The sequence below is a fragment of the Chlamydotis macqueenii genome, chromosome Z (genome assembly GCF_036417535.1).
Source record: "Chlamydotis macqueenii isolate bChlMac1 chromosome Z, bChlMac1.mat, whole genome shotgun sequence".
Classification (NCBI taxonomy): domain Eukaryota; kingdom Metazoa; phylum Chordata; class Aves; order Otidiformes; family Otididae; genus Chlamydotis; species Chlamydotis macqueenii.
Window position 1 is genome coordinate 21,714,588 of NC_141593.1, and position 25,455 is coordinate 21,740,042.

At 38.9% G+C, this 25,455-nt stretch overlaps 1 protein-coding gene across 3 annotated transcripts in view; it reads right to left on the reverse strand.

The window, feature by feature from the left end:
• ADAMTS6 (ADAM metallopeptidase with thrombospondin type 1 motif 6) overlaps positions 1-25,455 on the reverse strand; it is a 151,987-nt gene that overhangs the window by 15,526 nt on the left and 111,006 nt on the right. For all 3 annotated transcript variants that reach the window (XM_086770429.1, XM_086770428.1, XM_086770426.1), the window contains 5 exons: positions 23,778-23,901; positions 22,508-22,588; positions 12,577-12,740; positions 10,582-10,720; positions 105-234 (listed from right to left, as the gene is read on the reverse strand). In XM_086770429.1, coding sequence (XP_086626555.1) covers positions 105-234; positions 10,582-10,720; positions 12,577-12,740; positions 22,508-22,588; positions 23,778-23,901 — 638 coding nt within the window. The remainder of the gene's footprint in view (positions 1-104; positions 235-10,581; positions 10,721-12,576; positions 12,741-22,507; positions 22,589-23,777; positions 23,902-25,455) is intronic.

The following is a 25,455-nucleotide window of genomic DNA, read 5'->3' on the forward strand; positions in this document are numbered from 1 at the left end:
CTAGATCAGAATTTTATACACATTTGGTCAACAAGATTTATTATAGACTAGAAAGACTTCTCTATCTACACAAAACATATTCATCTTAGTGATCAATGACTTACTCAGGTGGGCAAGGCTCAGTGTTGCAGGCTCTTTGGTTTTCTGGAGGCTTACTGTCAGGGTCACAGTAATTGTTTTGTACAATGGAGTTGTCATCCAGCCTTTTACACACCACCTCTTGTTTCTGCACACCTTGGAATGAAATGAAAGACAACTAATTCATCATTCTTGCTCTTCTACTTGTTGAGTAAAAGTGTATTTCACCTATTGATTATTAATCCTACCATCCCACTTTAATTGGCTGAATGCAGCAGGAGTGAATTCCAATTGACTGAATGCTTCCCAAGCACAATAAATCTTTCATTTTCCTTTAAATTTTAGGCCACTCCATTGAGAGAGGATTTTAAATTGCAGTTGTTTTCTAAAACAAAGGGACTATATTTATAGATTTACTAACAGATTGGTTTTATTTGTATATTGCACAAAATACATTTTTTTTTTGTGTACTCTCCTCTCTTAGTAGAAGACACTTAAATTTCCAAAGAAAACATAATCAAATAGAACATCGTCACACTTCAATGCAGAATTATTGTTTATGTGCTCTGGTCTAAAATAAACCAGCAATACTGGGAAACTGTTGCATTTTTATACATGTCATCCTATAAATGTTTTCTTCATTAAGATAATAGAAGCATTATTCATTCTGAAAGATGCAGTTCGTCTCTGCGAATGCTTATTTTATCTGGCACTCCCAACTCCTCTTTCACTGTTAACCATCAACAGGGCAGTTTAGAATTACTATTCCCAAAATTTAAGACATTATAAGGTCGCACACTAAGCAGATTTTCTGATTTTTAAAAAACAAGATCTAAGAATTGCATTAAAGAACCATTTATACAAAAACAGTGCAAGTCAGAGTAGTGTTGTCAAGAGCAGTACACACAACCTCCTTCTCTCTTTTTAGAACAAGCTGTATGATGTCTGCCAGCATAAAAAGTGTGGATCTGCAATTTATATGCAGTTCTTATTGAGCAGAAGCAGTATAAACACAGAAATAATATAATTATTTGCATGATAAAAGTTGCAAAAAGCCCTGAGACTTTATTAAAAATAGAAGCAATTACTTCACTTTAAAAAAAATGTTAAATGTGTACAATTAAACAGGGATTAAAACATCCCGGCTTCAAATATCTGCCAACTTTACTTTATGGTCCTCTCTTCATTTTAAGACATGCTTTTTATAGGAGATAGATGTGCAGTAATAAAATTAATTTTATAAACATGTTTTTCACACACTAAACATCCCACTAAAAATATGGGATTTCTTTCACCAACTTACCTTGCAATTGCTTCTTTTGTTAGTCATTTTGATAATCTCCTACTTTGGTTCCTAAAATGTGACCTATACAGAATTCAGGTATTTAATTCCAACAGTGAGTAAAGCCTAGCCTTGAGATGCTTCAAGTTTAGCCCACAAAACATCCTTCTTGGCTATGAACAGAAGTCTTCCAGCCTACACACAGAGGCATATGAAATGTCTTCATGACATTATGTGCAAAGGACATGGGGAAAATAGTAACCTTCTTTTCCATGAGTCTTGAGGATGGCATGCACTCCCCTCATGATGTTGCAGATGCAGAAGCAAGTATAATGCCTTCTCCCCCTGAGGGGATTCCTAATTCCCATGAGCACACCATAACTTTTGTGACATAGTGGTTAATTTAGCTAAGGTGGCAAGATTGGGGTGTCTAGTCTGTAGATTCCATTTAGCTTTTATTCAACTGATGTAACCTGTTTAAACCACCCTGACAGCAAGGATGAAAATCCATACCTGCGTGTGCTAGCCTAATCTCTTATTTTCCAGTTAACAGACTAAATCTCTTTCTTGACTTCCTACCATGGGCTGTATGAATCTTGCATCCGTGGCTGCACTGTGGCCCAGAATGCTTCCCTTTCCCTACTCTCTTAGACTACTCAACAACCTATGTCACACAGTTAAGAGTACTCTTCTGTAGACATACTCCCAGCTGAAATCTATTCACTCTGCAATAGGGAATTGCTGTTTAATAGATAACCGTCTTGGCATCCTGGAAAACTAAGTATTACCCCTCATGTAAAAACAGAGCCTTGTTAATTGAAATACTCTCAGGAAACCCCAGCAGACTGGATCCTAAACACATAAAAATGTGTTCTCAACTGTAATGTTCATGTTACTGAGAAGCAGAAAAGTCAGATTCATCACTCAACAAACCATTTCTTACAGGATGTCTGTTTAGCAGGTGAGAACTTTGTATCAACACTCAAAATCACCTGCCTCTTCACCTCAAAATCATTAACCATGTTGAGACAAAAGATGCCTAATGATGGAGTCTTCACTCTACTGCAGCACATAAATCCAGAGTCTAGAGTTTTGCTGCTGGGATATCTCCTTTTTGATTACAGCTACACATAAACTTTCACAAAGCAGGCACTTTAAATGAGGTTGTAAATAATTTCACACGTCTGACATCTCAGGTTATCCACAAGCATCACAATCATTTTAAAGTAAGCTTCATTTATGAAAAAGATACTGACTAATACGAAACATAAGTCTTACAAGTGAATCAGGCTAACCAATCAGCATCTTCCATTTGCTCTTCTTTCTATGTGTATCTGAATGTCACATTAGACAACAGTAAATACCACTGAACAGCACAGAAGGCTGTCAGACTGTTTTTCAAGTGTATCCTATACACACAAATCTACATTAACAAGCTAAAAAGAAAATACATTTTTTAACAGTATTCAACCTCCTTTTTGGTGCTGACTTTCAATTTATGTGCTTTACATGTTAGAAAAAAATAATTTTGCTAGATAGTTAGGTCCATCTGGAATCGAGAAACAACCAAATCATTAGCATGGGGGATCCTCAAGGGCCTGAAGTACATGCCTCCACAGCTGTTGGTTGATTGTGTTAACATACAGATATTCTCTTGCAGATACTCATCCATCAAGTGTCAAAGATTTTAGAGCTTCATAAGAAGATGTTCCATTTATAGCATTCTCAGCACCTGATGTTTCAATTACATGAAATTATATAAAGCTGAAGTTCAACGAAATCTTGTACTATAAGGACAATTAAATACCCTTGGAACACAGGAACTTGGAACATACAACTGGAAGCAGCATCCTTCTATTGCTGGGAACCCCTCTATGTAACTCCTTTCATAAACTGAACAAGGTCCACCTTAAGCCCAGGTACATTTTTCTTCTCTGAACTTCACACCTGTGACTACTATAAGCTTTCCAATTTCCATTCCAGATGCATTAATTGCCAATTCGATTTTTAAAAATCAAAACAATCTTTCAGCTTAAGTAACTTTATTGTGTTAACCAAGTAAACTCTTGCAGCCTCTCTGTTGTTAGATACACCATTCCTTTGGTCAACCTCATAACCCTTCTGTGCATCTGCTCACATCTGAGTTTATTACAGTCAGTACTCCATAGGGCTTTTACTAGTGCCTCATCTACTGTCATTAATACTTTTAAATAAATACATTCTAAAATAAAATCTGCCTTTATCATGACTACAACATATCCCAGTCTTCCCCACACATCTCCTAGTGCTGCACTATCAGCAAATTTCATCAGAGCTTTCTACTTTTTATGCTGCCATCAGAACAAGAAAAACTCATGAAGTCTCATGAGTCTTCTGAAAGGTCTTTAAGAAGCCCAGTAGGCTCACTGCCCTTTGGCCCAGTAATTTTTATTTTAAATATGTCTCTTGTCTACTAATCTTTTCTAATTCTTTTTTAGGTGTAGGTGACAACAAAAGCCTTCAGAAAGTCTAGATCAATGAATCTACTACATTTCTTCAGTCCAGAAAATCAGTTATACATTTAAATATATCTGGCTAGTCAAGCATGACCTATCATGTTACACTTTACTCCATTTGTCACTTAGTTCTATATCTTTATACTATTCAAAATTTCAAATCAGTTAGTAGTTCAATGTTGTTATGTTATTTTTATACACACACACACACACATATATAGACAGAGTGAGATATTATTTTCTTCAGTTCTCTACTCCTTTAGAACTATTTTAGTAGAGCAAAGATGTATCAATTGCAGCATGAAAGAGAGAGAAAAATGTTTACCATAGTAGGCTCTCCTTTAGAATACCTTCTTTTGGTTCTTGACAAATAAGTGGAAGATCTAAACATTTGAGAAACTGTAACAAGATGATTCACTTTAAATTCTATACTCTACGCAAACACTGTCAACAGAGGACAATAATTAAAATCAGATCTGACAACCTGAGTAGGAATACTTCTTTTGCAATTTTCTACTCAAACTTCACCATGATGAGAAACAGTATTTAAAACGTCTAGCCAAACAGCAATGCTAGTAACATGGAGCTCCTAGTTGACACAGAACTTATGTTCAGGTCCAACTGATGAATAATCATTTATCCTTTCCATCACAAGCTGCCTTAATTCTCTTGGTGGCTGATAAAATAGGCTGAATGTTGCCTTCATAATGATATTTCCCTACTTAAGCAATATAATTGTGTAAAAATAGTAATTTATACACACTTTAGAACTGCGCATTTTAATGATGCATACCGTTCTCCCAAAAGTATTTATGGGATAGCGTAGATATTAACGTTATGTTTTCACTGAGTTTCCTACTGGCATCAGACACATTTCCTTCTAGGCTTTGGCTAAAAGTTGGCAGCCCCAGTAATTTCATTTCTGGGGAGCTATGTAATAAGAAAGTATTCTCAACTACTATGAACACAAAGTATTATTGTGCTCGGTTTTCAAAAATATTTAAGTCAGACATGTTATTTATTGAACACTGGTCACGTAGCATATCACCCATAAGACAGTATTCACCACTATTCACTCACACAGTGAAGAATCTTTAATCCATGCCAGGAGATATATTAATCCAGTTTTAAAATGTTCTGTAGCATCTTGCCACAGAGTATGTAAACTTTAAATCGTTGCTGTCTAATTACAGTATTATTTAAAATTAAATCTCAGAAACAAAATTCAAGTTTTAACTTTAAGACAAGAAAAAGAAATGGAAAAACTAGAAGTGCAGTTTTTACCCAGACAGCAGCTATAACTTGGTTAATCCCTGTGGGCCTTGAAAAAATCCTTCTAAATTATCAACTTTTCCCTGAGTATATGGTCTCTCTAAAAATAATCTGAAAAGCACAACTAAACAAATTCATTTAAACTCTTGGGGGAATAATTACAAGCAGTTAGACAGAAACGCTCTGGTTTCAAATCTGCAGATTTATAGTTTATAATAAAAGACATTAAATGTCCTCATGACTGGTCAACACAATTCTAATAGCAAACAAAACTCTAGTGGTTTAGTGATCATAATCTCCCCAGAACTGAGATGTTTTGCAGATTTCAATTCACAAATAGTCTGCATGACTTTCAGCAGTCAAATTTTAAATTACATGGAGCTCATTTTATTCTTAAATTAAAATTGCAGGCATGTAACTGCCATATCTATTTTTAAAAGCAATCCCAAAAAATGTGGTTTGTGATTGCAACAGTTAATTATAAAGATGCCAGTACCAATACATAGCGAATCTTGCATCACTAAAACTAGTGCATGCTGGTTAACCCAGACATACTTTCTGAGCTCACTCATCAGATCACAAGATGTTCATCATAGAGCCAAACTTACATTTTCCTTAATGAGGACAAGTATGTTTTATTTGTCTAAAGACAGTTCCATAATTCATCTGAGGGTATGAAAGAAAAATATATTTGGCCCAATAGTAGACCATCACACAAGAGTGAAGAGCAACAAGGAAAACTGGATGGCAATCAATTTACTTAAAATAGTATACTGACTGACTATTTCATAAAAAACTATTAATAGCTAAGACATTTAACTCATCTGGAGATGAACTCTAATAAAGTGAGTTAAATAAAAAACAATCCTTAGTATACCTGGTAAATTCCAGATAATAAATGCGGTCACTTGTGGTGTTTACTGTTAGAATTTATTAAGCACGGAAGAAATTTTTTTAAAAGGGGGTATGCACTTATTGGAGTTTATTTTTAAATGTATACAAAAGTAAAAACCACAAAGAATGATTTTTTTTTTCCCTTTCTTGGATTTTTTGTAAGTAATAGCACCAGCAGTTCACTTTGTTATTAAGAATACTTATGGATCTGGACAAAGTAATACACTTGCCCTTGGAAAGCTACAAGATAACAAATAAGGAAAGACACATACAAGAGTAAATAAAGAACAATTCTATGATCTGTGATATGTATCACTCTTTCCTATCCTTTCCTGTCATCATTTTTTTCTGAATTCCAGGGAACTATTCATCCATCCATCCCTCCTGAATTTCCTGTGTTTTCTCCTCTCCCACTCTTCTCTGTATAAATAAACTTGCACTGTACATTCTGGTATTCTCTGGCATTGTTTTGCTGTAATCTTGTCCAAGTCTTCCACCAGCTATAAAGACCTCTGAGACAGTAACAAACTCTCCTTCTGAAAACTCTTGACTCAGAGTAGAACAGTTATCAGTGAAGTTTCAGGAAAAAAGGGAAATAATATGGAGACTATATATAGTTCAGTTTCAGACAATGTTCCCAGAGAAGAACAACTAGCTCAAGATACTATAAATTTGTATTTTAAGAAATGATTTTCAATATAGAAAATACTAGTTCTAGTGTACAAAAAGAAAAGTTGCAATTCTAGAAAATAAAAGAGTTGCCTGTTATGAGGCAAGCCTTTTTAACTACCTGACAAATCTGAAGAACCTATTTTTAGAAAAACTTAAGAAAATACCAAAATAAACCTCAGGCTTTGGAGACTTGATTTTTGCTTGGTTCACTACAGAATTTGATGCTTACTGGCAGAGAGACTATGGAATACTTTGTTCTTTTCTCCTTTAACATGAATGACACTACTAAATACACAGTTTACAATCTCTCATGAACGAAGGACTAACTTCCTTCTGCTTTTTAGAGGCAATTTAAACATGTAACTGTTTGTTTCACAAAGTTTAATTCATCTCCTAGACCACTCTATGAAGAATACAGGGGGAGAGGTGGTATAATGTTTACTGTGAAAAGAGTCCATTGATTTCAGATGCCAGGCAGAGTTTTCAGAATATTTTGCTTTACATAGACTTAATGCAATACTGAACTTCATTGCACGCTTCAGAGGTCAGACATTCCAGAGAGGTACCCATATACTGAAGAAGTGATAATTAGCAAGCAAGACTGTAATGTAGGCTTTCAGTTGCTCAGTATCACATGAGAACCACACAAGGCAGTTAGGAATGAAATCCAGGGCTCTGGCACTGCACTGAATTGTTACAAGCAGGAAATCCTCCTCCTCCTTCCTACCATTCCATTTACCATGCTCTTCCTATTCTGCTAAACTGAGATAGGACCTAGAACAGAGGTCCAGTTCGAGAAGTTAAAGTGCTTTTACTATTCAGATGTGACTCATCAGCACAGCAAAGGTGAATATAACGTAGAAGCTCAGTGAAAAAGACAGCACATTACCATCTATTAAAGATTGTAAGTTGCTTCTAGCTTGCTCCATGGCTCCTGACTGCTCTAGTTATCCTTCTCCAAGACAAGGCCTAGAAGCAGCTCTAGGAACACCTAAATGTAGTGGATTGATCCCAAAATAATATGAAGAGACTGCACAAAAATCAGACACTTGTGCAATATACAATACTTCAAAATTATTTCAACCTCGCACTGTCGAAATGCTGCTCCAGCCTTTGTGCTCTACTTTATGACATTCAACACATATCCTCAAATCCACAATACAGAAACATCACTGTGGTGGACTGCAATGCAGCTCTCACTTTTTATTTTTCAGATTCTTTGAATTAAAAAACATACATCAAGTAGTAACTATGCTTTAAGAGTCACAGACTTGGTCAAATGATATGTAATCCAGATAGAGTCAGTCTGATTTAGAGAGAACTAGACTTAAGTAGTAGAGTGGACATGAGCTAGCCTGCGACAGAGCCTCAGAGAACGGCCCCTGCTCAAATTGTCCCTGTTCCACAGAACAGTCACAATGACACAAAACAATTTAAGATTTCGTAGTCATCCTTAATTCTGCCATTTCCTGGCTTCTAACTTGCAAATTTGATGTTCTTTTAAGATAGCTTTTTAGGTGTTGACTAGAATTTAGATTTGCCTACAGCTTTGATATAAAAGCATATCTGGCTCTACATCATCTAGAGCTTTCCTGGATCAAGATGGAATATCATATGATCAAACCCTGATCAGTTCATGCACTACAGGTGAGCTGCACCAACTACAATAAGAGGCAAGAAAATGTTGATGCCTTTAACTTGTCTACAGTCTGTCCAAAAGTCACTATGTAATTTTTTTAACCTCATAATTAAAAATTAATTCCCCACACATGCTTATTGACCTTTTTCCACTTTCGGTGAGAAATTCTTTAACTGTTTAATACTTATGCAGAGCAAAATGTCTCTTCTAAAGACAGAGTTCAAGTACATAGAATATCAATAACGGACTTCATAATGAACCATATAGAAACAAAGAAAGCCAAGCAGTGGTTTCATTTCTAAGGTTTCTCGACATCTCATATTTATACTAGTCAATTTTTCAATTATGGTCTCTGTTTCTACAACCTTTGTCCTCCCTTTCTTTTCCCTGACTCAACTCCTTTTTAGAATTGTGTCTTCTTTTGGCATATGGCAAAAGGTGTTTCATAAACTGAGGGGAATAGATAGTACTCGTACAGGGAAAGCAGACAAAGTTTTAACATGAATTACAGCTACAATGAAATATTTATTCTATGAGTGCAGAGATCAGTGGAAAAAAAATTGACTATAGTATATCCTTGCACCAAGTTGAAAGAAAGGAGAGAAAAGTGCCTGGTTTAGCCACCATAAGCTACCAAAGAAAATCTTTCTGCCTCCAAAAAGGTTTCTAATTAATAAATGTATGCAGTTTTCAGAAATTCACAATCTTCCCTTAGAAGTTAATTAATTAATTCAAAATGTTTTAATCTAGACAAGGGCCTACTCCTTCAGAGCCAAGATTTTTTTCCATTGTATACTGGCAAATCTGTGAAATGACAATGACCTGAATGACACAAGATCCATGGCTAAAATATTTTCTCTATGTAAATCAACTGGAGTCTTCCCACGACTTCAAAGAGATCACTACCTCACTGCCATCATAAAAACAGGATCTGATAGTATTTGCAAGGTTCTGATACTTGCAACTGTCTTTTGCTATGAGCTAGGCACTTCCTCACTTTAAATTTCTTCTTTAAAATATTCCTTTTCATATCAGACTCACCATTACTAAAATAGTAGTTTAAAAAGCCCTCTATCACCCAGGAATCCAACAAATGAACAATAAAAATACTGGAGAAAGTTGGCACCTTCCTCTATTTTGTTTCAAGACTTTCTCTATTTAGCAGCACAGAAGAGAATTTGTGCTATCCTTTGTGTATTACATATGGCTAAGCAAACAGCTTACAACTAGAAACAACCATAGCACGTTCCAGCAGAAAGATGAGTCAAGATGATTCTAAATATGAGTAACCTCCAGTAGTCCAGTAGCAAGAAAAAAAAAAAAAAAGGAAAGGACAAATACTTGGTCTAAGGGTTAGTTAAAAAAAAATAAATATGGTGTCGTCCTCTTGCTATTCACAGTGCACAGTGAATTGGAATTCTGGGGTGGATATAAAGCACTCTCCCATATCTTCTGAAACCAAGGTATGTTGGGGAGATGGTGCATTCATCTTCTCCAGAGAGAAGAATGATACTGTTCACGCAGCACTTCTACTCACCAGTCCTTGCAGCAGCAATGGTGTTGGCTTTGAAGGAAGCCAACTGTCCTGCTCTCTCAGCCAGAGGTAAAGAATTGCACTGGTGACCACTAGAGGGAGGATTAGGAATATAGTAAATTGTAGGCAAAAGGCACCCATGATGAATCACATGGGACAACCTACAAGTCCCCCACTGCTGCCAAAGGGCAATAATTCTCAGATACTGCTATGGGCTGGGAAGTATAATCCAGTTGTTATAATCTGCTACAGAGGAGGTGCCAGTATGCACCCTAAACTTCGGTGGCTGGAGGATAGGAAGGCTGACTAGGATCATGTGAAGCACACATACAAATACACAAAGACACATCCCTTTATTTACAGTTGCCTTATTTGCCTTCTGGTTTTTAATCTCCTTACTTAAAACTTCTGATGTCCTTTATCAAGAAAGCTCCTGTGAAAAGCAAACATACCAGCATCAAGAGGATCTCAGAAGAAGCATCAGCAGAGAGAAACATACTGTGCCAAGATACACTGTATTTAGCAAAAACATCTGAACATATTAAATGAACTTGACAACAACAAAATCTGTTGTGATAAAATAATGTTCTTTCACTAAATTAAGGTTTGAGGCATGTCTGAAAGAAATGTTTTCAATTAGTTACCTAGATAATTATGTAGTAAAGCACATCTTGCAATTCAATTTACCCTGTAGCTTGACTGCCTGGTGTCTTACCTCCAGCACAAGTGGCAGAACATTCTGACCAAGGCAGATGATTCCATGCAAAGCCAACTTCATTATCTCCACTGCCAGTGCGAGAGATGGGAACATTGAATTTATATCTTATACCCAAATTTTGTTCCTGTAGCAGAATCTGTAGTTGAAAACAACTGGTTATACCATTAAAACAGGCAAGCAGAGGGCAACTACAGTGATATTTAATCTAGGTACGTTATGTCCTGTGGAAGGTGAAGAAGTAATAAAGGAAGCCACAGTAGTTCTTTTAGGTACTCTGAAAATAATCTGTACTAACTTTTAAAACATATAAAAAAGAAAAGTATTACTGTCTAAGGCAAGCTTTGTCTTTTTTTCCCCACTTAACACAACTTTATAACTTCTGTCAGTTCTTTATTCTTGACATCTTTGTTCTAAAAAGACAGTTTTCATACAATTAATATCTTAATGGAAATTAACTTGACAGTTGAATAATTATGTGACGTCAAAGTTGGTTAACAACATTACTATGCAAGCATGCAGCAGTCCTCACTGAAATCTTGTGAGGAGCTACCCACATGGCAGTTACGAACCTAACTCTGCTCTTGTTTGCACTTCTAGTGACTGTAATAACAGTTACAGTAACAAACTGTTGCTGAGGTCATTGTTTTCCCCTAATGCAACAGCCAACTGCATTAGTTTGGTGGAAACACACCTGTGATTCCTTTAAAGGAATATTAAAATCCACTCTGCAGCTGTACCACTGCAGGTGATAGAGATGGAAATGCAACAATCACCATGAGCTTTTGTCTACCCTCACCGCTGAACTCCACTTTCACATACCACCTGTCCAAGACTAGCCTTTGACTCTCTTAAACTTTTTCTTTCTGTTGCTAATAATATGCATCATGTTAGAAGTAGCAGTCTGACATATCTTGGAGCTATTTCTCATCTCCTTCTACCTTCTGTGATATTTTGCAGAGGCATACCTGCTTATCTCAATTGGACAAAACAACAGAGAACTTTCAGTAAGAAAGTCAGTGCCACTTACTGAATGAAAAAAGGCACTATAATCATTGTGTAACTCATTCTATACAGACTCTCTACCTTATCCACACCTACAGCAGAGAACAGGATTCAAGTGTTCGAAAATGCTGCCCAAAAATGTGAATATCCAGGCAATAACCATTCTATACACAAAAATATCCCATCTGGCTCAAGCAATCCCTGAACTGCAAACCTGACAGCTGACAGAATATACTGGGCAAGTAACATAGAATGATTTGGGTTGGAAGGGGCCTTTAAACATCATCTAGTCCAACCCTCCTGCAGTGAGCTGGGACACCTTCAACCAGATCAGGTTGCTCAGAGCCTCGTGCAGCCTGACCTTGAACAAAATCAACATATCACCTTGTTCTTATACTCTTCCTCAGCACAGTAGCAGAACAGTAGGCTCACTGCTGCCTGCTGTCAGACACAGGCTATCAGGATGCTAGTCACATCTGCTGTTACACTCTTGTATTTTGAACAATCTGTTCAGAGCAATGTATGTAATGGCAACATATTTCAACACAACTCAAATCACAATACTCTTGCTGTGCTAAGAGTATACTTCATACTCAGGCCAGGCTTAAAACCACTGTCATCCAGAGAACTGGCAGGAACTGTCATGCTATATCCCAACACTTCCATGTTATCAGTAGAATGCAGAGGTACAATATATGTCCCATTTATAATTTCAGCTATCATTATTCTGAACCACATTTAACAGATACGGTGCATTTTCTGTGAGACTTCTGGGGGCTCTTCTGACTTCATCCCTGTTTCATCACAATGTTTGTCAGTCAGGTTTGAAAGGTATGAAAGCTGTGTTAAAACACAAATGCAAAGTCCTAGCTAGGCAAGCTGTATACTCTTTGAAAACATAACCTATTTTTACTTCATTAATGGCCTTGTCTTTTCTTATTACACAAATACATACTTCAAATTTCAGAAATATATTAATTGTAACTTTACCATGACTATGAGATTTTCTGAAGTAGGGCCTAGTGCTTCCAAAGACTCTGGTTCATCTGTTGGCCTCTTGTAATGGAAAGCTGTTCCAGCAACATCAAACTTTCTTGGCCAGTCAATAGTCCAGGCACCATTAATATAGTAGTCATCCGCTTCAGATTTTAAAGCTTAAAAAAAAATACAAGCCACCTAAAAATTGGAAGTAGCATTTATAATGGAGAAGCCATTGCAAATTAATCTACTAATCCGTTAGAAGTATGTGAGCTTCAGCTAAATAACACTATTTTTTCAAGCAATATAAATCCTTTTCTTTAGTCCTGGTGAAAATAGCCCTCATGCAGTTCGACAATATTGCTTTCACAATAATCTTCAATGTGCAGGTAATACTTCACAGAATTCAACATGCAGCTGCTATATGGAACAAAACAGAGTGCCTCATGCAACCTGCAATTGATCTTTAATTTTAAAATTGAGCTCATGCGCAATATACGTTGTGTAGGTCTCAACTGTATAATAAATTATCAATCCAAATCTTTAGATTAAGAAGTTGGAGCACGCAATAGGTATCTCAGACAATGTGCAGAGGGAAAAAAGAGAAGGAACATAGAGTCTGACGTACAGTGCCAATCAGCTGTCGCTTTGTTGCCTTTGTCCACTGTTTTTTTTTTTTCCTTCTTAAAGCATAATTCCAAGATATTTCTAGTACAAACCCAAATAGTAGCTACTTAGTAGCTACTAATTTACAGTCTTAAACCATAAAAGTACTGTAGATAAAACATAAATTCCTAACCAACCAATTAGGCTGGACAAGCTACATATTATTCAGGGACTTATAATATTAGGTTAAGTTTCTAAATACAAAACTGACTTTGTATCTTAAGGTGAATATTCTGTAATTAGATATTGACTTACTGATTTATAAGGTGAATATTCTGTTAATTGGATACTGACTTCTTGACTTAAGGTGAAGATTACCAAGTTATTCAGTATCCATATTTACTTTAAATAAAACAAGTTGTAAAAGGCAAAACGATGGTTGGAAACACATGATCAAACAGTCATGTCATTTCTTGTTGAGACAAATAACTGACTTTATTAGATAGGGAAAAAACTCATGTCATAACCATAAGGAATAAGACAACTTATAAACAATCTTTATTCTCAACTACATCTGTGTGGACAGATAGTTTACCTTAAACAGTTAGTGAAAATGTCTCAATGACACTCAAATTTTCTAAAACAGATCAGAGACCATTCATATGAGCAGGAGATGGTTGGAAAGGCAGTAATGTTCTGTTGGTGACAGCCATATTCAGCAGGGATTAGTAACCATTTCCATCAGCACCATAAGGTTTGAAAAGGAATGTCTTTTCATAGCATAAATCTTATTCCACTGACTTCCCTGCATTTACAACATTCATGCACTTTGAGTGAAAAAACTAGCTCTGAGACATTCACTTATCTGGAATTCTCAAAGTAATTTACATTCCTTACTGTCTATATAGGTTTTACGGTACAAGAAGGAGATGGTAAAAAAAGTGAGTACAGGAGAACAAGACAAATTGCAAGTAGTACTGTACTAAAATAAAGGAATACTATCTATTTTATGTGGTTATATGAAATAACTACACTATAGCTGAACACCAGTATTTTATCAGTGGCCGAAACTGTATTATCAGTATTTCCACACGGCCAAAATTTCTATCCATCCTGCTTTTATAAAATCTAGCTTAATTAAAAGAAGGTCGTGGGGCTTCCCAATGCTACAGAGACATACTGAAGTCTCTCTTACTGTGCCACCCAATCCCGAACATTTTTTTGTCAGTATATCTCGTATCCACTAAGAGCAAATAATCATGTGAATTCTTTATTTATATTATTTGAGACATAGAGACAACAACAAATAAGACACATAAATGAGCACAAGAGAACAAAAGTTCTCATATGAGTTTACATAATTACTAATTCTGAAATTATCAATTGTATGTATGCTATATACACTTAAACTAACGTATATCCAGAAGCAAAGCAATTCATTTTTTGTCTGACTGCCAAAGAAAAATGCGTTTGCATTCTGTAGATTTACCCAATGTTAGTTGTTAAGCATAGGTGAAGGCCACACAGTTATGAATAGCATTCCAATAATATATTTATATTGTAATGATGACACAGAGGCATAATGTTATTAGAATTTCGGACAGAAGGAACAAGTTAATGTCCTAATCAAATAATTTATGAGAACTTGAGAACACAGGAAGCCCACAGAAAATTAGCCCACACAACATCCTGTTGCATAAGGAGAATATAAGGGAAGATGTCACCCTGGAACAAGCCATTTAAGGGAAGATAACAGCATTACTAAACACACATTTTTTTCAGCCATTCTGAAAACAGGCAACTTTGTTGTTGTTGGGTTATTGTTGGACAGATCAGTTTAAAGTACTGAATTATTTATGCAGCTGCAGAAATGTACTTTTGCTGTGACAATACTAGGAGCAGTACTGGTGCAGAAATGATCAGCCAGAGAGAGGGGGAGGCAGGATAGGTGCTGACTGAGCTAACTGAATTGCAAAATGTCCAACTGCAGCCTAAACTTGAGGCCATGGCTTGCAAAGAAAAAAAAAGAAAAGATCTTAGTTTAAGGAACCGTGGGATGTTTGCTGCAAGTTAGTCTGAAAGCATGCTAACTGAAATGAACACAGAAGAAACTTTGAAGCCAGTGTGACAACTACAGAAGAAGAGGGGTTTAATTTTTCCTTTTTTTTTTTCTATACTTCCAAATGGAGAAACTGATTTGTTAGACTGTGGCCACATATTTGACAGTAGTGCACATAAAACAAAATACAACAAAATGTGTAAACAATTATTTTCAGCTGTATTAGTTCTCTAATCTGGTTCATGGTGTAGCCACACAAACAACTGTCCTGGAACAACAGAAGGAACTCCATAAAGAGAGGGAAGGAGCTGTGAAGTTGACACTGCTACTGAAGAAACATCCATAAAACAATACCCTTGAGGTATGTATTATGTTAACATAATAAATTAATTTTTAACTACCATTGTGCTTGTATAGTTTTTTTTTAAGGAAGCAGACAAATTAGAAGCCTTGTTTTCGCCAGAAATTAGTCATCCTAAAATAGTGATCTGGTTCACACTCACAGAACAAAATATCACACCACAAAAGGAAACAGCCTCTGCGACTTAGTAAGAAAGATTATCTTTCATTAGGATATAATGGCCTCTGTGAAAGTTGGAAATCTAAGAAACTAGTGAAGGAGAGGAATCCTCCATTTGTGTAGTCAAAGCTTCTGTTGCATGAAGCAAGGAAGTGAGGAGAGAGCCTGAAACTCAGGAAACTCCTTGAAATTGTGACAAGTACATTAAAAAGTGTTTCTGTACCACTTTACATTTTCAGATCTGTAGCCAGATTAAATACTAACGAAGCCGTCTGTATTTTTTATTTAAGCAAAAAAATTTACATTTTTCATTCATTTTATACAGACATGTCTATTCCAAATCACTTTCCTCCACTTATAAAATAGACAACTAGCTCAATTGTAGTAGCTAAGAGTTATCTTCTTTGTTCTGGTTTTCAGCTGCCCATGGAATACTTCTTAGCAGAAAACAACCATGATAGGATGCACTGCATGCCTCTCTCCCACCATCTGTTTGAAACGTCAGGATAGAATATATGAGCAACCTTACCCGCACTATATTTTGACATGGGGGAGGGGCCACGGGGAGTGTGATGCCGAAAGAATAACTGCTCTACTGCTGGAGTGTTATTATTCCTGCAAAATGGACGGAGGCTGATTATCTGCTGAATTACAGAAGGGTGAGGGCAGGCAGAAAGAAAAGTAGGCATCTAACAGGAGAAGGTACCATTATGATCAATACAATCAGTTTAGGAATTAATGCATCTACAAGGATAATTGCCCTTCTAACTCACACTTAAAGGCATCATAATCCTTTCCAACATGTTAGTGTTACATGTATTAACTACATGAAATACAGACTGACAGAAGTAGCCTTGTCGGGTGCTGTTCAGCCTAAACAAGTAATAGCTTTTTGTTGTGTTAATCTGTTAGTTTGCTGTACAACTAATCAGCTCTCTAATCTGTTTTGACTAAGAAATGGGTGTTCCTGCACTACTGTAGACTGCTGTGCAAACCCGTGTACAGAGACTTTCAGAAATGCATGTTGTCTTGAGTTCAACAAAGACAGATTTGTATATATCAGTACTAAAAAACCAGAAAGTAAATTTAACACAATCTTTAAAGAAAGGAATAATAATCTGGGAATTTGAATTTAATTCTGTGCTTTATAACAAGCATCCCAAATAATTTCAATTAAGCACCTATCTTTCCTGCACCTTATTTTCCTTATCTACAAAGGAGCAGGCATCTAGTCCCTACAACACTGCTCTTAGGGAAGCCTGCAGCCTCCCTGGGGTCTGGGTTAAGGATGGCACTAGGAAACTTCCTAGCCTGGTACAGCCCTTGGACTACTACCCATTACTGCTCTTCCATGTTGGTGGCAATGAAGCGGCAACACGTAGTCCAAGGGTGATCAAAAGAGATTTCAGAGCCTTGGGACAGTTGGTAAGGGAATCTGGAGCACAGCTTATTTTTACCTCTCCCCTTCCATTTGCGGGCAGTGACACTTGAAAAAACATTCAGACCCAGTCTATTAATACACACCTCCGGGCTGGAGTCACTGCCACAAATTGGGGGGCTTTGATAACGAGATGGCCTACATGGCACATGAGATTCACTTTTCTCAAAGAAGGAAGAGGGTCTTGGCTCATGAGCTAGCGAGGCTCACTGCAAGAGCTTTAAACTAGACTTGATGGCAGAGAGGGATAATATCAGGCTTGCCTGTGACAAGCTGTGGGATGACATGTCAATGTTAGAGGCACAGGGTGCAAGTGAGGCCCTTCTGCCTGTTGCTCTGAGATGTCCAGGGTAAACCGCAGCACACAAACTCTTATGGAGATGAGCCAGGGGTTCTTGAGATTATAGGAGCCAATGGGGAAACACCTGTGAAATACCTCAAAGGAATTAAGGAGCATTCCTCTGAGAAGGTGACACAGCTGACAGCCCAGCTGAAGTGCCTCTATACCAACACATGCAGCACAGGCCACAAACAGGAGAAGTTGGAAGCCACCATGCTGACAGAAAGCTACAACCTAGTTGCCATTACTGAAACCTGGTGGGACAAATCCCATTACCTGAGTGCATCTATCGATGGCTAGAAGCTGTTGAGAAGGGACAGGCGAGGAAGAAGGGGCAAAGGCACTGCTTTCTACATCAAGAAATGGATAGAGTGTGAAGAGTTGTCTCTGAAGAACAGCCACAAGCAAGTTGAAAGCTTGTGGTAAGTAGTAGAGACTGAGGCAACAAAGGGAACCCTGTGGCCGGTGTTTAGTACAGGCTGCCTGATCAAGGCGACCCTATTGACAAAACCTCCTCGCTCCAGCTACAGAAGGCACTGCGCTCACATGTCTTGCTGAGGGACTCCAACCACCTTGATATCTGCTGGAAAAGTGACGCGTTGACCTGTAGGCAGTCTAGGAGACTCCTGGAGAGCACTGAGGATAACTTCTTAAGCTAGGTGACAAACAGCCCTACCAGAGGGGATGCGATACTGGACCTGATGGTCAGCAACGGAGGTGAGCTAATTGGTGCCATCAAGACTGGAGACAGCCTGAGCTGCAGTGATCATGCACTGGTGGAATTCGCAGTCCTGAGAGAAAAGGGTCAGGTGAAGAGTAAAGTAAGGACCCTGACTTTTAGGAAAGCAAAACTCCAGATCTTCAAGGAGTTAGTCAATAGGATCCCGTGGGAAACTGCCCTCAGGAACAAGGCAGCAGAACAGAGCTTGCAGATCTTTAAGAATGCTTCCCAGACAGCGCAAGAGCTCTTGATCCCCAGGTGTAAGAAATCAGGAAAGGAAGGCAAGAAACTGGCATGGCTGAGTCAAGACCTGCTGATCAAATTGAGGAGCAAGAAGGAAATGCACAGGCAGTGGAAGCAAGGACAGGTATCCTGTCCACTGGCCATCATATCTGGTGAGGTCCCCGATGACTGGAAGTGAGGGAACACAACCCCTGCTTTTAAAAAGGGGAACAAGGAGGACCCGGGCAACTACAGGCCGGTCAGCCTCACCTCTGTGCCTGGCAAGGTCATGGAGCAGATTCTCCTGGAAACCATGCTAAGGCACATGGAGAGCAAGGAGGTGGTTGGAGACAGCCAGCATGGCTTCACCAAGGGCAGATCGTGCCTGACCAACTTGGTGGCCTTCTATGACGGGGTGACGGCATCGGTGGACAAGGGATGAGCAACAGATATCACCTACCTGGACTTGTGCAAAGCTTTTGACACGGTCCCGCACGACATCCTTCTCTCTAAACTAGAGAGGCATGGGTTCGATGGATGGACCACTCGGTGGATAAGGACTTGGCTGGATGGCAGCACTCAGAAAGTGGTTGTCAACGGCTCAATGTCAAAGTGGAGACCGGTCATGAGTGGCGTCCCTCAGGGGTCCGTGTTGGGCCCGGCCCTGTTCAACATCTTTGTCGGCGACATGGACAGTGGGATAGAGTGCACCCTCAGCAAATTCTCCAACGACACCAAGCTGTGTGGTGCTGTCGACATGCTGGAAGGGAGGGATGCCATCCAGAGGGACCTTGACAGGCTGGAGAGGTGGGCCTGTGCCAACCTCATGAAGTTCAACCAGGCCAAGCGCAAGTTCCTGCACATGGGTTGGGGCAATGCCAGGCACAAATACAGGCTGGGTGCAGAATGGATCGAGAGCAGCCCTGAGGAGAAGGACTTGGGAGTGCTGGTGGATGAGAAGCTCAACATGAGCAGGCAATGTGCTTTTGCGGCCCAGAAGGCCAACCGCATCCTGGGCTGCATCAAGAGAAGCGTGGCCAGCAGGTCGAGGGAGGTGATTCTCCCCCTCTACTCTGCCCTGCTGAGACCCCACCTGGAGTACTGCACCCAGTTCTGGAGCCCCCAACATAGGAAGGACATGGACCAGTTGGAGAAGGTCCAGAGGAGGGCCACGAGGATGATAAGAGGGCTGGAGCACCTTTCCTATGAGGACAGGCTGAGAGAGTTGGGGCTGTTCAGCCTGGAGAAGAGGAGGCTCCAGGGAGACCTGATAGCGATCTTCCAGTACCTCAAGGGGGCCTACAAGAAAGATGTGGAGAGGCTGTTCAGTAGGGCCTGTTGTGACAGGACAAGGGGTAATGGTTTTAAAATAGAGGGGGGCAGATTTAGATTGGATATTAGGAAAAAAATTTTTACAATGTGAGTTGTAGAACACTGGAACAGGTTGCCCAGAGAGGTGGTGGAAGTCCCATCCCTGGAAACGTTCAAGGCCAGGCTGGATGAGGCTCTGAGCAACCTGATCTAGTTGGGGATGTCCCTGCTCCTTGCAGGAGGGTTGGACTAGATGACCTTTGAAGGTCCCTTCCAACTCTAACCATTCTATGATTCTGTCCTGGGAAGGGTATAGTGATGCTGCCTGGCTGTGTAGTGATGGAAGTGTGTAGGAAGGCCAAGGTGCAGCTGGAGCTGAACTTGACAAGGAATGAGAGGAAAAAAATAAAAAGGGCTTCTACAGGTACATCACCCAGAAAAGAAAGGTCAATAAAAGCATACTGCCTCTGATGAACAAGACTGGCAAACTGGTAACAACGGATGAGGGGAAGGCTGAGGCACTCAACAGCTTTTTTGCCTAACTCTTCATTGGCAACCCCTCTTCCAACACCTCGTGAGTGGACAGATCGCAAGACAGAGACTGGAGGAGCAAAGTGCCTCCCACTGTATGGTTCAGGTTCATGACTATGTAAGGATCAGGCTCATGACCACTTAAGGAACCTGAACATACATAAGTCTATTGGACCTGATGAGATGCATCCCAGAGTCCTGAGGGAGTGGGCTCATGTAGTTGCCAAGCCACTCTCCATGAAATCTGAAAAGTCATGGCAGTCAGGTGAAGTCCCTGGTGACTGGAAAAAGGGAAACACTGCACCCATTTTTAAAAAGGGTAGAAAGGAGGACCCTGGGGACTACCAACCTGTCGGCCTCACCTCTGTGCCTGGGAAGATCACAGTACAGATCCTCCTAGAAGCCATGCTAAGGCACATGGAGGACAGAGAGGTAATTTGAGACAGCCAGCATGGCTTCACCAAGGGCAAGTCTTGCTTGACCAACCAAGTGTCCTCTTTTGATGGAGTGACTACATCAGTAGACAAGGGAAGAGCTACAGATATTGTCTACCTGGACTTCTCTAAGGCTTTTGACATGGTATCCCACAACATCCTTCTCTCTAAATTGCACAGATGTGGATTTGAGGAGTGGATTGTTCGATGGATATGGAATTGGCTGGATGGTGGCATCCAGAGAGTAGTGGTAAATGGCTCAATGTCTCAATGGAGACGAGTTATGAGTGGTGTCCCTCAGTGGTCTGCATTGGGACCAGTATTGTTTAGTACCTTAATCAGTGATATAGATAGTGAGATTGAGTGCACCCTCAGCAAATCTGCAGACAACACCAAGCTGAGTGGTGTGGTTTACACGCCTGAGGGAAAGGCTGCCATCCAGAGGGACCTGGACAAGCTTGAGAAGTGGCCCCACATGAACTTCAGGAGCTTCACAAGGCAAATTGCAAGGTCCTCCACATGGGTCAGGGGAACACCCAGTAACAATACAGACTGGGAGATTAAGGGATTGAGAGCAGCCCTGCCAAGAAGGACTTGGGGATAACGGTGGATGAAAAATGTGCCAACATTGTGCACTCACAGCCCAGAAAGCCAACCACATCCTGGGCTGCATCAAAAGAAGTGTGGCCAGCAGGCTGAGGGAGGTGATTCTACCCCTCTACTCCACTCACGTGAGACCCCACCGGGAGTACTGCATCCAGCTCTGGACCCCTCAACACGAAGAAGGACATGGACTAGCTGGAGCCAGTCCAGAGGAAGGCCACAAAAATGATCAGAGGGTTGCAGCACCTCTCCTGTGAGGACAGGCTGAGAGAGTTGGAGTTATTCAGCCTGGAGAAGAGAAGGCTCCAGGGAGATGTTATTGTGGCCTTTCAGTACTTATAGGGGGCCTATAAGAATGATGGGGATAGACTTTTCAGTAGGGCCTGTAGCAACAGGACAAAGGTTAACAGTCTAAACTAAAAGAGGGTAGATTCACAGTAGATACAAGGAAGAAATTTTACAGTGAGGATGGTAAAACACTGGAGCAGGTTGCCCAGAGAGGTGGTAGATGCCCCATCCCTGGAAACATTCAAGGTCAGGTTGGATGGGGCTCCGCGCAACCTGAGCTAGTCGAAGATGTCCCTGCTCCTTCCAGGGGGTTTGGACTAGATGACCTTTAAAAGCCCCTTCCAACTCAAACTGTTCTATGGGTTCATAAAGACAGCAACACAGAAACACTGTGGAATCTAATACATTAAATTGTGTTAAGATAAGGAGACAGTATTGTTAGGATTTAAGTAATTATGGCACTTGATGAATAATCATTCCAAAAATAAAATCATGTTTTAAAACAGTATAATCCCTCAAGATCAGAGATTTCCTAGATGGAAGATGCTACCTCAGAGTGAGACTGTAGCTTATTTAAGTGTTCCTCATCCACTTCAGCTCAAGTCTGACACTGTAACCACTGAGAAGTTGACCTGATTTTGCAGTGAGTGGACAAGGAGAAATCACATGATGTATTTCAGTAGCTCCATTCAAGAAAATACATTCTAACCAACTGCTGCAACTGTCTGGTCAAGACCTAGGATTAACAGCTAACAATTCCCTCTGCTGCTTCTACTATGTGTACAGTCTGGCCAAATCAGAAAACGTACCATCAAATCACAACATAAACTCTGATTTTAATAACAGCCTGCTATTTAACCATGCTCTTACCAATGTAGTTCTTTGACATTGCCACTTCTCTTATTTCAATGTGCACAGAACCTCTTGGAATTTGAATCACTTCCATATAGCCTGTAAGACAAAGATAAATTATTTACTACTAAATATGAGATATGGGATTCAAATACACTTGAACATTTTACTTCATGTGCTATAAAGAAAAACTCTTTAAATTTCATCCAAAAAATTTGAAAGTGAGAGCTAGAAGTTACTATGTAGTCAGGAATTCCTTTTTTTAACTGCTAATAAATTCTTTTCAACAGTGTACCCCAAGTAATTAATGTATAAAATGACCTTAGGATCTTGGGATAATTCAGGTTAGAGTGGACCTCAGACAATTATTTAGTCCGACTTCCTGCTACAAGCAGGGTCAGCTAGGAGATCAGCCAAGTTACTCAGTGCTTTATCCTGCTAGCACTTGAAAAACTCCAAAGATGAAAACTGTACAACCTTTCTGGGCAACATGATTCGCTCCTGGGGAAAAAGTTTTTCCTTCCATTCTGTCAGCATCTGTCGTGTTTCAATTTATAGCCATTGTCTCTTCTCCCACCATGTGCCAACCACTGTAAAGAGCCTGGGTCTGTCTTCTCCATAACCTCCACACAGGTATTGGAATGCTGATACGAGGTCCTCACAAACCTCCTCTTCTCCAGGCTACATATGCCCAGTTCTCTAAGTCTCTCCTGACAGGGAGAGGGGCAAGCACTCCAGAGCCCAATAATCTTAGTGATCCCTCCCTGAAATGAACTCACTTCAGTGCATCATTCCCTCTTCCTGTATTCAGGAGCCCAAAACTGCTAACAGTAAGATTGCAACACTAATATTGTCTTTTTTGAGCTAAGCTTTAAACTAATTGTCCATATACATTTCCTGTGTTCTTAATAAGATGAACTTAAGAGACATTTCTGGATTCCTTCTATTGTAAAATTTCATGTATGACTAATTATCAAGTTCCACCATACACAGGAAAATCATACATAACATTACCCTTACTATAACACCAGAACTAAATAACAATAAAAAACCACTCACCCACTTCTTTTTAAGTGTATTAAAGACCACGAGAACTAAGTATATAGTAATGAAACATATTGTTGTATTTTATACAAACCCAAACTAATACAGAAAACAGAAACAATGATGCAAAAGGAGTGAAAGTGAACGATGAGCCGCAATGCCATGCTGGAAATCAATGCAGCAGTTATTTGCTAAAACAGCACCTAAATGCACTGTGCAGTAGAACAGACTTGTATGTGCATACCTCCTCTGGGCAATGAATCATTGAAGAAACCTTCAATGGCTTCACATGTACTCCCATCTCCTCCACAAACACGGCATCTATCTTCCTTAGCATCAGACCCCAAAATATTATCACAACCTACATGCTGAGAACAGGTAAGAACAAATGTTTCAGCAGGATCATGGTCTTGCACCACTACCCTCCTATTTTTTTTTTTATTTCTCTCAAGTTTGAGATATTCAGTTCTTCTGTTTAGCTACACTGGTTTTCATATCTGTTACTGTAACTGGGTTTTCACTAACCAGAGAAAGAAAATAAAAAAGGAGAACAATCCACACTTTGGGTTGTTATCAGATCTTGATTAATAAGTACGTTGTATTTCTACTGTGCCTTTCAGGAAGGGATCTCACAGTGTTTTACAAACAATGTAATCGTTACAGTTATCAAGAAATTATTAGTAATGTTTTCATTTAATATTACAAAAGCTAACTCTGTTCCATCTATATTGCTTTGTTAAGGTAAACATTTGCTATGTGTTCCTTAAAGACTTAGTCAGCACAAATAGTATTATTGTTCCAAAAGGCATTTACAGCTACATAGACCATATTTTCACATCCTCCAGGCAAAACTACCAACTGTTTTCTTAAGTAAAGTGAAAATGACTTCACTGTAAGAATGAATGCAGAATGAAACTTAGTGAAAGGCTGAATTACATGCTGTATTCAACAGGATTCAAAAGCCTTTGGAAAAAAAAAAAGAGGTGTCTATAACACAAAAACTAAATCACATTTCTGATTATCTACTTGCGAAATCTATGTATACTAAACAATTATTAACTCTCCATAACTTATTTATTCAACACTATTACAAAGCTAACAAAAATAGAGACAGCTGGATTAGAAAAAAAAATAGAGAGAGAGAAAATGAACAAGTAGGATGTAAACAGAATGAACATTGCAGCTTGCCAATTTTTTCCAGGATTTATAAAAAAAAAGAGGCAGCTACATAACTTTGTTTACTATCTAGCAATATTATCTATGATCTTGTAAACAGGCAATACACAGGTCATAAGAGAAGTTAAAAGACTTTAAATAATTGACCAAATAGTATTATTATAATCATTTATGTTTAGACTTTCTGATTTACCAAAAAGACAGAAGCCCAACTTTATTACATAATCAATCTGATTATCAGTTTTTAAAGATTTCTCAAAACGACTAAAATCCTCTTATGTATAAAGTACATCAGAATTCCATAGGTTATTTCTTGTGGGTTTTTTTTGTGGTTAGTTTACTAATACATAGTAAATGCTTTTGATCTCATCATGTTATTCAATAAATAATCTTCAGCTCTCTATTTAGCAAAGAACTTAAGCATCCACTTAAGCTTTAGTTATGTTAGTTGTTTCATTGAAATGAAATAATTTTAGAACCACCAGCATTGTTCAGATGTCTAGACTTAAGTATGTAATTAAACACCTTGCTAAAGTGAAGAAGCAGTGGGGTACATACAACCAAAAATATGGTACATATCTCCAATTCTATTCAAATTGATATAAGGCAGTTCTATAGCAATCATACAAATATTCAGATTTTTAGTGAATGGCAAATACTTGCATCATTATACACTGTTTCCTAGAACTACAGAGCAACAGTGACAACTTTCTGTTTCAACTATATTAACAGCAGAATTGTTTGCA